Here is an 11,771-nt window from a genome sequence, read left to right on the forward strand (position 1 = left end):
TGGACACACAGTCCCTTTTCAGGTATGAAAAGGGACACATGTTCTCTTTTCAGATGTGACCTAGGATGACTCTCTGGTTAAGTGACTTGGTCAAAGTCACACAATAGACAGACAAGAGCTGAGGAATCAAACCCTGTACCACAGGAAGAACAAATCATAAACTTAACCTATGTGCCATCTGGTAAATAAACTCTGTTTTATTTTCAGTTAACATATGTAATCTGAAATGCAAAACAAAAACTTAACATATGATGGATGCTCAAATTTACAGCAAGCAATGAAGTCTGAAAGGAATAAAACATTAATTATCTAGGCTGCTGTTCTGACTACAACATTTAGACAATTTAATGTACATTAATGTCAGTCAAGTTTATAAATAAAAAACATGCAAGTAAAACAGTATTTTATTAAAGTTAATTGCTTGTTTGCTATTTTAGACACTATAACAGGTAGTATTGCCAGTCAGGATTATTAGTACTTCATTTAACTCGGACTCAAACCACCCACTCAAGAGCTTGTTGTATTGCTGTTACTTTTTATTATTTAACATTATTGAAAATAATTATTTAAGCTTTTATTAATTTAAAATGTTTTCAGAAGTTTTATTTTATTAACACTCGACATTAGTTCTAATGCATAGTTGTAGCAGATTATGCCAAGCTTAGCATTCAGATACAATGCTCTGAGATTTATAGCATGACTGCATTAAACTGCGTGAATGCTGAAAGCATGTGTGTGATAGTAGACAGCGACAATGCCAGCGTGTTACTTTATTGTGATAATACAGATTAATAAACTTGCAAGTGTCCAGTTCCATACTCACTGTAATTCACTATGTGGATCACCTGCTCAATATATTGAGAGTTCTTTAGAAAATGTATGCAATCACACCCAGTGCAGTCCTTTAAGCAGTGGGCTAAAACATCACAATAAGGGCATGTCTACCATGTAGTTCACAGTGGGTATTTCATGCAGGGCACGAAGAATAATCCCTCTTGGCATATTCTTTACCTACAGATTCTCATTCTATGTAGGAAAGAATGAATGCATCATTCCATAATAATATATGGAATTCCTGAATGGACATGTGCTTATTTTTTTTTTTTTTGCCTTTGTAAACCATAAGAACTAGTAACTTACTGATCTGCATCTGTTTGTGGGTGTTGTATACTGTGACACCCATGCCCTGGCCCATCAATCAAGGAGCTTCAATCCTCAGCACTAACACCAGTGAGGGGTGTCACATATAGGAGGAAAGGATAACAAATACACACAGTAAAGTGAAATTTCCCTTAAGAGCACACAGAGATCACAGTCAGTCTGGGGCTGGTTGCTCCCTTTCTCTCCAGGTCCCCAATAAGACTCCCCACTGGCACAGCTATAGGGTCCAGATCTCAGCCAGCTGGGCAAGCTAAAATATCCAGCACCCTCTCTGTCCAACCAGTGCTTCATGTCCCTGCCCAAGTAGCTGACACACACACACACACACCCACACACACACACACACACACACACACACACACACACACACACCCACACACTTTGAGATAAGAGTTTATACAACCACACAGACACTTCGGGGGAAGGCTGGCACAGGTTCTCCAGCTGTGCCCTTTTTACTCAGACTATATGGTAGTAATCACTGCCACCACCCAGCTAATATTTATCAGCTACCGAAAGGCCCTTAAATGGGTGTCCAATTATTACTGTGCAGTATTATTATCCAATTGGTAGTACTGCCCAGGGATAAAGCTATAAGAGTGGCTTTGTATAATTTTACCAAAGGCATGCATGTACTCTTAAGAGCTTAAATTATCTCTACACACAACAGCCACAGTTGAAAGGTTTTAAAATACTTAATAATAACTAATTAAAAACACTAGACAATACTTTTTATTACGCAGTGCTAGTCAAGAGTTCAGAGATTACAGAGAAATACTTAAAATAATTCAGTAGTAAAGTTCTGACATCACAGAAAAAACACAGTTTAAGCTTTCTAGTGTCTAGCTATTTCTAAGAGAAAACACAAGTCTAAGATAACTTACATATAGAACACAGGCAGAGTGTTGATGAGTTGGATGGTCAAGACAAAAATGCTTAATGCCCTCTGATTCTCTCTGTTTTTAAAATCACATTCCTGGTTCCCATTACATCATTCTTCACACTTCCTAACAGAAACTACATTTACATTCTTGACATCTCCTTTTGTTATCTTGCAGCTGATCACAAAGAAGAGCAATAAAAATATGTTTGCATGTTTAAATCTAGCAATTTAACTCTTGGTTAAAATCAATAGAAAGAATGTCTTCATCTAGACCAGCCAGAGCCAACTTTAAAGATCAAAGACAGTCATGAAATGCTTGACTTAGCTTCCTTACATCAGCTTGTACTGTTGTTAAATTTTTTGCAGTTCCACATCTAACAGCAGTTTTTTTCCATTTAAGACAACAAGCCTGTGGTTCACATTAACATTTACAGATGACAGAATTATCTATAAAATTCTATCTAGCTAGGCTGGCAGCCTTCACATATACTGTGTCTAAAATATGTACTGACTTAATACATGTCCCGAGCACCCACTGTCTACTTACTATATCATGTGATTCATTTAATCTTGTTTCCCAGCAACAGTTTGCATGTATAACCTGTATGTTGCCCGTGCTGCTGTAATAGTTCCTTCAAATGATTTGTTGTTATTACAAGTTTTACAAAGTCATAATAATTGTGTTCAAACCATGAAACGTACTTAAATGGTTTTCTTTCCTATGATAAAATTCAGGAATAATATATAGTCAAGCTATGGGTAATACTGAGATGTACTACTCCACACTCTGCTCATCAGATCTCCATCAATACTGTCTAAGGCATCAGAAAGTGTTAATATGAGAAATGATTGCTTAAATATATCACTCACTTGATTTCTTCAGACATGAGTACAGAGCAAAGTGCTGATTCTGTTTTTATTTTTATTATTAACTTATTTGATGTTTTATTATTTTTATTTATTTGTTTCTGGAATCAGGGCTAGGAGAAATTACAAAAAGGGCTTCTCTTTTTATACTGGAGGTTAGATTCTTGGAAAAATGCAATTCAAACAAAAGTGGAAGAATGTTCTATCCAAGTTTTCATGAACTAAGGATGGAACATGGATTCACTATACAATCTCGAAGTACTGAAATGTCGAATTTCAGTATTTTAAGACTGAATAGTCGAAAATCCACATACAGGAAAATCCACAATCATGAATACCACAACTGTGACCATTCACACACACACACACACACACACACACACACACACACACACACACACACAAACCAGGACATAATCACACACACATACACCTACCTAACTAAACAAACATAACAACACACAGAAACACACCTAACCTACCTATAAGCAGGGGGGCAAGCCACCCTGCACCCCCCACTTATATATTCTAACTACGAGGTTGCACTAAACACACAAACACACACAAAACACCACCACACACACTCACACACATTAAAATCCCTACCCAATATCCTCACACACACAACACTTACCTAAAACCCCAGATAAATCCACAAACCGCACCACACGTAACGACACCATGATAACAGTGGATTCGACATTTGCAGATTCGACACTTCCACATTTGGCATGTTGCAGTTTCAAGTAACTGCACCTTCCACTATTCATTTTCGACGTACTGAAATTAGAGATTTCAGTACGTGGAGATTGTCTAGTGTATCCTGGAATACACACCAAGTAGAACATTATGCATGTCTGTAGTACCTGTTTCTGTAAAATAGATAAAAGAAGATATGATCTTTTATTACTAATCATCTGACGTAGTCTTTCTAAGGATGGTAATATGATGCTACCTGTCAAGCTTTCATCGCAGACTTCAGGTAACACAACTTTTCTAAACCAATAGGATCTTGCATAATAATGCATTAGGCGCTGTCATATCTTCATTGAACTCTAGTTCTTATTGCTTCATTAAGTAAACATTCTAATCAAGTAGCAAATACATTTACACATTTCAAATATTGCATAATCTGACAAATATTTCTACAAATATGACATTTATTACTGTAAAATAATACAATATATTTTCCTGTTGAAAAAACTCTATTATAACATTCCACTAGATGAATAAACATATTCTAATATACCACAGTGAATATGCAGATACACAACATTTATTTTTTTCCTCTGACCACCACATGTGTAATCAGTTAAATTATTTAATAGAAGTAGTATACAAAATCCTTACGTTTCACAGTGCAGGACATCAGGTTGTTCTGAGAAAGAAATGTCCAGATAGGTCTTTCTACTGTGAATTGGGAAGATCCCACCAATAATAATATCACCTCTCTGTATAAAACCATTGATTCTGATGCTTTTGATCTGAGCCAGTGGCTTTGTCATCACATGGATAGAACTTAACACCAAGAGCGCAGAGGCAAAATAAAGTACTGTTTTATAACTGTGTTTCCTTTTTTGCATTCTGGTTCAGGTACAGATCTGATACCCTCTAAATAGAAAACTGGGTGAAAGAACAACTATATTCAAGCTCTTTGTACCTTTGTGCATCCAATTTTTGAATGCTGTTATAAAGAATTTCAGATGTTATAACATTAACAAAAGACAGAAAAAATGTAGACTAAGATGAAAAAAATGGTGTTTTAATTAATTAAGGTCCTTTAGTATATTTAGGAAAAACAGTAACTTCATACATTAGGAAAAAAAAATAAAAAAATAAAGGTATACTTGCAGAAAATGTTTGTAGAAGTAATGCATTCATCCTTCCTTTTAAATAATTTACATGTCGCAAATTCCCAACAGCCTTATATGTAAATGCCAATTATCTAGTTAAGGTTTACACTAATGAATGTGTGTAATTTTATTCAAGTGATCTGTTTTTCCCAAATAGCATTTTAAGTGAGGAACACTAGTACCAGAGAGCTGAATGAATAATTTATATAAAGAAGTTTAGATCTCTTTTTTTCCCTATGATGAAAATTTTGTCCAGAACTAGTGTAATCATTTTTTATAGTCATTTTTAGATTTTTAAATATGAACATAAGTTTAAATTTGAAATAACATTATTAGACACTTTATATTTTGTGTTCATTAGTACATTTTTAGATAAAACGTGTCTGGCAGATGGCTTAGAGTATTAAGGAGGTGTTAACACTATTTCCTGTGGTCCAGTGGTGCAAGGTTTGATTCCCTCCTCTTCCATTGGCCAACTGTGAGCAAGTTACTTAACCTGATACTGCTCCTGTGCCAAGTCTGAAAAAGGTCCATGGAGATCAATGGTCTACCACAGAAAATAAATACAATTCCACTCATGCTGAAAAACATAATGTATGGATATTCTGTGTTATTCTAAAGCATTATAATGATTTATGTGTTTTTTTTATCATTTTTTATCTTATTTATCAGAATGGTATAAAACTTTGCTTAAAAAGAAAATATTCTATTGTATATCCCAAAGTCTAAGTAAATTACCTCTTCAGTCTACATCTTTATCAGATAACAACTAACCTTTACAACGCAAACACTCTTTCAAATACTGTGCCATCACTCATGTCCCCTACATAAACATGTCTTTGCAAATCTACAAATTAAATCCTAAAATTAGCACTGCCATCTTTGGATGTTATAACATCTCAGAATTCCTAACCACTTAAGGAAGAAAGGCACTTGGCAAAAAATGTCTACCTGCCTCATTTAGAATACTCCCTTTCATTAGTCAGCTATGCCTCTGTCAAAAACATCAAAGCTCCCTGAACCCTCACGAATAAAATGTACAGATTCTTTCTCCTCTCCCTAAAAGCCAAGCACAACTATATCACATTCCAGCATGTTAACTAACTTCTACTAAAGGAGTATGCAGATCTCCTACTTACTTCCTTTGCCCATAAAAACATCTTCATTTCTTTCTTTACCATATACTGGCCATCAGAGAAACATGCCTTATTTTTAGCCAGAAGTGATAGCTCACTTTCTTACTCTGAACATGCCTTGTCATATTAATCCCTTAATTATGGGGTTGCATTCCTGTAAAACTCAGAAAACTAAATAATCACAACAAAATCTGAGAAAAAATGTTAAGCTTTCATGGAAAGAGGAATACCTCTACCTACTTCAGCCTTTGCCCAGTAACAAATGCTTACTTAACAACACACTAACTGCTAAATTATATTTTACTACTTATCTTTCCTTGACTATCATGTTCTTCTAAACCACCAATGAAAGTTGGAGCTAAAAAGCTAGTATACAGAAAAATTCCTGTAATGAGAAATGCCGCAGCTATCACTGAATAGATGTTAAAATACCTACAAATAGCCAAAAATAAAGGTAAATATATATGTTTAATAAACATTGAAATACTTCAAACTATGATGATAATATAGTTCATTCTAAAAAGTAATTCATAACTTAGCTGCCCTCACCTTCAAAACTGAATCAATAGATAAAGGTTCATTTAAATCACTAAAGCCTATAACCCCTTTTTGCTTACTTCCAGCACACATTAATAATTCCCTATAGATTCCCGAAATTTGTGGGGTTTGGCTTTTTAAAGTACATGACTTACTAGTTAATGTTAGGTAGTATTATAAAGGGCAAGTATTTATTATGACACTAAGATTGTTAGTCTAGGATATCCTGCAGTGGAGAAATTAATGTTTGTTTGCCACTTATTATTCATATTTTCATATTTATGTTTATATTTCCATAACTGAGGTGTATGGTGTGAGACACTAATGTGGGAGACAGGACAATTCACTGAAAATGTTTGGTTTATATCACATTATATTACAAATATTGGTAGCTGTTTGTTAGTAATTATGAACATAAGCAATACTCCATATAAACTTCAAAAACCAAATGACTTAAAAAAACTATTTCATGCCATTAGGTGAAACCTTAGATGCTGTTGAAGAAACCTGTCTTTGATACTTGCACTGTAAGTTGCATATCTTGGGAATGTCAAGTATTATTTGCACTCATGTTTATACAATTAAATATTTTCATATTTCTGTAATTATCTTAATAAACATGCACTTATATAGGAATTTCTTGTTGCCATGTGAAAGCTTTTGCCTGGTTAAAAATGTTCTAACAATCTATGTTTAGGTTGTATAGATTTCAAGATATGAATATTTGTTTAAGTTTAGAAAATATAATTTTGGTTTGTGTGCATTATACTATATTAAAGTATTTTTGGAGAAGACTATGCATATACTAAAACTTTGCTCATTATACATTGCTATTTATACAGTTTTAATAGCTTTTATTGTTCACAAAATATTTACTTTTGTTTATCATATGCCTTTTTTGTTTAGTTTTCAGAATATGCTCTGGAATGCAGGATGTATGTAGGATTCTAGATTTGTGACATTCTGCATCACACAGTGTTAATGAGCTAAACCTGGAATTGCTGTGGCATTCAATTTTAGTTGCCACATTATTTCCCTAAATCTTATTTGAGCCTCCCAATGAGATCCACTTTCATCTGGTATTATCATGTCTAAAGGTCCAAAATTAAACTTTCTGAAATCAACACAATTGAAAGTATGTTGTATATTTGTATATTTTTTAAGTTATAGAAATGTCCATCAATTGTTTTACGAAGAGGTCTTTCTGTCTTACCAGTATAAAAAGATACACAACTAGAGCAATTTTCAATATAAATTACACCAGATGTCATACAATTTCCATATTGTTGAGGTCAAGGAATTCTTGTACCAAAATATAAGGACACTGTTGACATCAATTGCCGAGGTACTAGATTATTGTAACCTGAATAAATTGGAGGTGCTGGTGCTGACTTTCATGTTTTTATTGCATTTATGTGTTCCCTTTGTTTTATATGAACTGTTACTGTTCCTTTGTTGAGTTTAAGAAATTCCTTTCAGGTTCCTACCCATCTTAAATACAAAACTAGGTTAATTGCCAGCTATTTTCAGTACATGTTCATTGGTTTTAAAATATTCTAGCTGTTTTTTCCCTATCTCCTTAATGTAGTTCTTATCCCTATTGCATTTTAACACTAGAGACCTACAGTAGTACATTGTTCTCAGGTGTGCCAGTATTTAAATGTTTGATAGTTAGTATATCTCAGGTTGGTGCTTTTGCCCAGTATAGGAAGGTATTAAATCCCCCACTTTGCACTAACCTCCACACCAATCTTCATAATCAATTCATAGGGGTGGGTTGAGTAAAACCAACTACCATTCTTAAAAAATAGCAAAATGAAGATAATTTGCCTTATCTGTTTTATGTGCATATGTAAAATTAAGAAAATAAGTACTCCTACCAATGTATTCAATGAATTCTAGTATTTTTTCTTTAGGAACAACCAAAAACCAAAGAACACCATACAGAGCAACAGAGGGAAAAAAACAATAACAATCCACTGCTGAATAAATACAAAAAACAAGTATGGAAATGTTTGCTTATTATACAAATAACGTTAAGCACTTTCATTCATTAACATCACCATTGGACTTCATCAGAACTTAAAAAAAAGAAACAAGATAAAACCTTTTAAATGCACACTGTTGTTTTAATTTGGAACTTTCGTTCAAATGATAATTAAAATATTTATTTACTTATTTATTTATTGCAGTTTGATGACTGGGATAGTCCACTGGGCCTGGAAATTTTCAGTGGAGGCCCAGGAAAAAAAGCTCCACATGATATAGACAATTTTACAATAGTTATACAAAATTAAATAAAGCAGTAGAACAGTGAAAAATACAGAGATAATATACAATTTGGTTAAAAAAGTTATAACATTTCTAATCCTAGGTAACGAGTTACAAAAGTGAGATTCATGCAGTCTAAACATATTAAAAGTACAGGCATTTCAGATGAAAACAACATGTAAGTAGAACATTTATGTACAGATAAAAAAATGATTTTGGAAAGAATAAAAAATAAAAATAATAGAAAATGTCTATAAAAAACATGTTTGCTAGCATAACCACCTCAGTAACTTGTTGCTACCCTAAAACAGGAGCCTTTTGGAGTTTACAAGCTGTCATTTTTAGACAGCTTGTAAACCATCTGTTAAAGTGCTCAGTTTTTACAGGTAGGCATCTTGTCCACTCCTTTAAAAGCAGAATAGCTTGACAAACAGATTACAAATTCTCTGTAACCAGTCAAGATTGCTAAATGATAGACAGCTTGTAATGCATCTGTCTTTATTTTTTTTTTAAATATTTAATACCCACTATTAACTGGCTCCTTTTGCAGACAGACCATTTCCCCTGTCCTTCATATGCCACTGTATTGTGAATGAGGTAGAGAAGGGTAAATGCAGATGTGTATAGAGGTAAAACTACCTCAGACTAAATACCATTCAGTAACCTGAAGTCAATTGCTGGGTTTAGTTTAGCCAGTTTGAGAATAGGTTTTGTAATTGCTTTTTTCAACTGTGGTGGCGAGCATCTTTGGGTAGGCATATGGATACACAGATATTGTAAAGACATTGAAGGGTTATAAGAATGTGATCTTTGCATACAGAGATGAACCTGGGATGTACACCGTCTGCCTATATAGGGGCATCAGCTGGGATTTATTCAATAAGGTTTGTAATGTTTTTTTTTTCTTCTGCACAACCTTGAAATATAACAAGAGGAATATAAAGGGGTGGATAAAAAGTTATTTTTTGGTTCAGTAGTGTGAGGCAGTTTAAAGAATTCACTAATAAAGTTTTTTTAGAGGTCCCAGAAGAGCAGGATATAATGATATCCATATACTGATTTTTAGAGAGAGAGGATCCAGCCACTTAAGTTCCAAAATTGTTTCTAGTTATTCTTGTGTCCATTTTGGCACACTAATTTCTGGTAGCTTTCTTTACTAAGGTTTTAAGAGAATAAAGGTCAGTCTGTTTCATATTGTTTCCATGTGCAGGCTCTGGTGCTGTACAGAGTTTTTAACTATCTGGTTAACTAAAAAGCAGACTTCATTTTTATGATCTTAAAACTCTATACAATGTCCTCTATAATCTCTCAAATGCCCAGGCTTTGCAGAGGTGTTTACCTTATAAAACTAGAAGGTGGTCTGCAACTTACGATGCTACAATGGAAGAATCAATTTTTCTAAGCATAGGATCCCAGTTTATGTTGTCAATTTCTATGGATGGCAAGATGAGATTGAATGCGACAAATCAATAATCATTGGTAGAGGAAAAGTATGTGATGAACGAGGAGGTAATAATATTAATGTTGGCAATGGGTTTCTTAAGTTCTGTAATGAACTAAATGAGTCCATTGTCAGTAAGTAAGTCCTATATAATGTTTTTGTTTGGGTCAGTGAGATTAACACCATCTCCAGGATGTTAATATATTTGAATGACTTGGAGTACTAAAGTATTTGCTCAATCAGATTTTGGAACTTGACATATGTAGTGGTGGGGGAAGATAGGTCAGGGCAAGCAGGTTGCTATATAACATTTTCTAATGAATGTTGGTAAAAAAAACAGTTATTCATTTATTTATTTTTGGGGGAGCTGCATTGTTTAGTTTTTTAAGTAAGGTTTACATTTTCTTTATTAGTATTAGAGTTCTTCCTCTTGTTCATTTTTCAGTGTAAATTTTAAATATTTCTTGTATCCTGTTAATGGTGTGATAAGTTGGAAGTGTTTTGACCAAGGATATGGTAATTTCTGTTATATTTGACCTATGTAAGATGGAAAGAGATTCAATTTCTAGTTTACATATCATACCTTCTGCATTTAACAGAGCTATTTGTGTAACTGAATCTCAAATCATATTAGTTTAAATTTAACAACATTTCTTGAAACCTGGACAGCATTTTGTGCAACAACCCTTTAACTGTGCTCTGTAGGAAGCTTATAATAACTTTTTACTGGTACTTGGTTACTATAAATATATTATTGAAATGTTTCATAGTCATATGCTATGGCTGCCAGCTGTTGCTCTGTCTTGTTTTTTTGAAAGTCAGTAGCTAGCTTGTCTTCTTGCAAAATCACTATGCTATTTACATTCTGGTTTGCATCTACTTGCAATGTGATTTTCTTATCTACATCAAAATATTTCAGAATGGATTTCTTTGTCATTTTGTCAGCAATTGTTCTTTTGTTAGTTTTCATTCCAATACCACTCTATACATTCAATGAAAATCCAACACTGGTCACCAGAATGTCTCCAATAAAGTTACAATGGTGCTTAAAAATACCAACTTTTTATTGCATACAAGAAGTACGTTAAGCGCTTTCACCCAGCATATGTGGGCTTCCTCAGAACAATTTACTAATAAAAAGACTTAAGTTTAAATTCAAATCTTGGCGCCAAAAGCCCCTATTAAATTATCCTTAAAGACATATAATTCATATATATACCATGTACAAAAACCATTACAAAACTGTGAAAAAACTTTAAAAAATATAAATGATATGTTTGAACAATTGATGTATGTGTATGGAATGCATACAATATATTGAAATACATATAAACACTTGCATAAAAATACTAAAATTGAACAAACTTAAATACTTACATGATAACACTTGAACACAGTAATGTAAATGTGAGTAAATATAATATAATATTAAAGGATGAGAAATATTTACTAATCTACAAGTAAATCTTAATCAATAATTCATGGTACCTACAACCACTGATATGCAGGTGTTATGCATAAACTGTGTATGATTTAAAAAGATGCCATTGCTAACTATTAAAAAATGTGTCTATGTTCTAGTCCTAATTTAAAATCTTAACCTGAAATTGATAGATCAGGTG

At 33.4% G+C, this 11,771-nt stretch overlaps 1 protein-coding gene across 1 annotated transcript in view; it reads right to left on the reverse strand.

Annotated features, from left to right (window-relative positions):
• LOC122803789 (extracellular calcium-sensing receptor-like) overlaps positions 1-4,416 on the reverse strand; it is a 244,216-nt gene extending 239,800 nt beyond the window's left edge. The window contains exon 1 of the mRNA XM_044073476.1: positions 4,262-4,416. Coding sequence (XP_043929411.1) covers positions 4,262-4,416 — 155 coding nt within the window. The remainder of the gene's footprint in view (positions 1-4,261) is intronic.
• Between the last annotated feature and the right edge of the window lie 7,355 nt (positions 4,417-11,771).

The sequence above is a fragment of the Protopterus annectens genome, chromosome 6.part0 (genome assembly GCF_019279795.1).
Source record: "Protopterus annectens isolate FY-2018-M chromosome 6.part0, PAN1.0, whole genome shotgun sequence".
Classification (NCBI taxonomy): Eukaryota; Metazoa; Chordata; order Ceratodontiformes; family Protopteridae; genus Protopterus; species Protopterus annectens.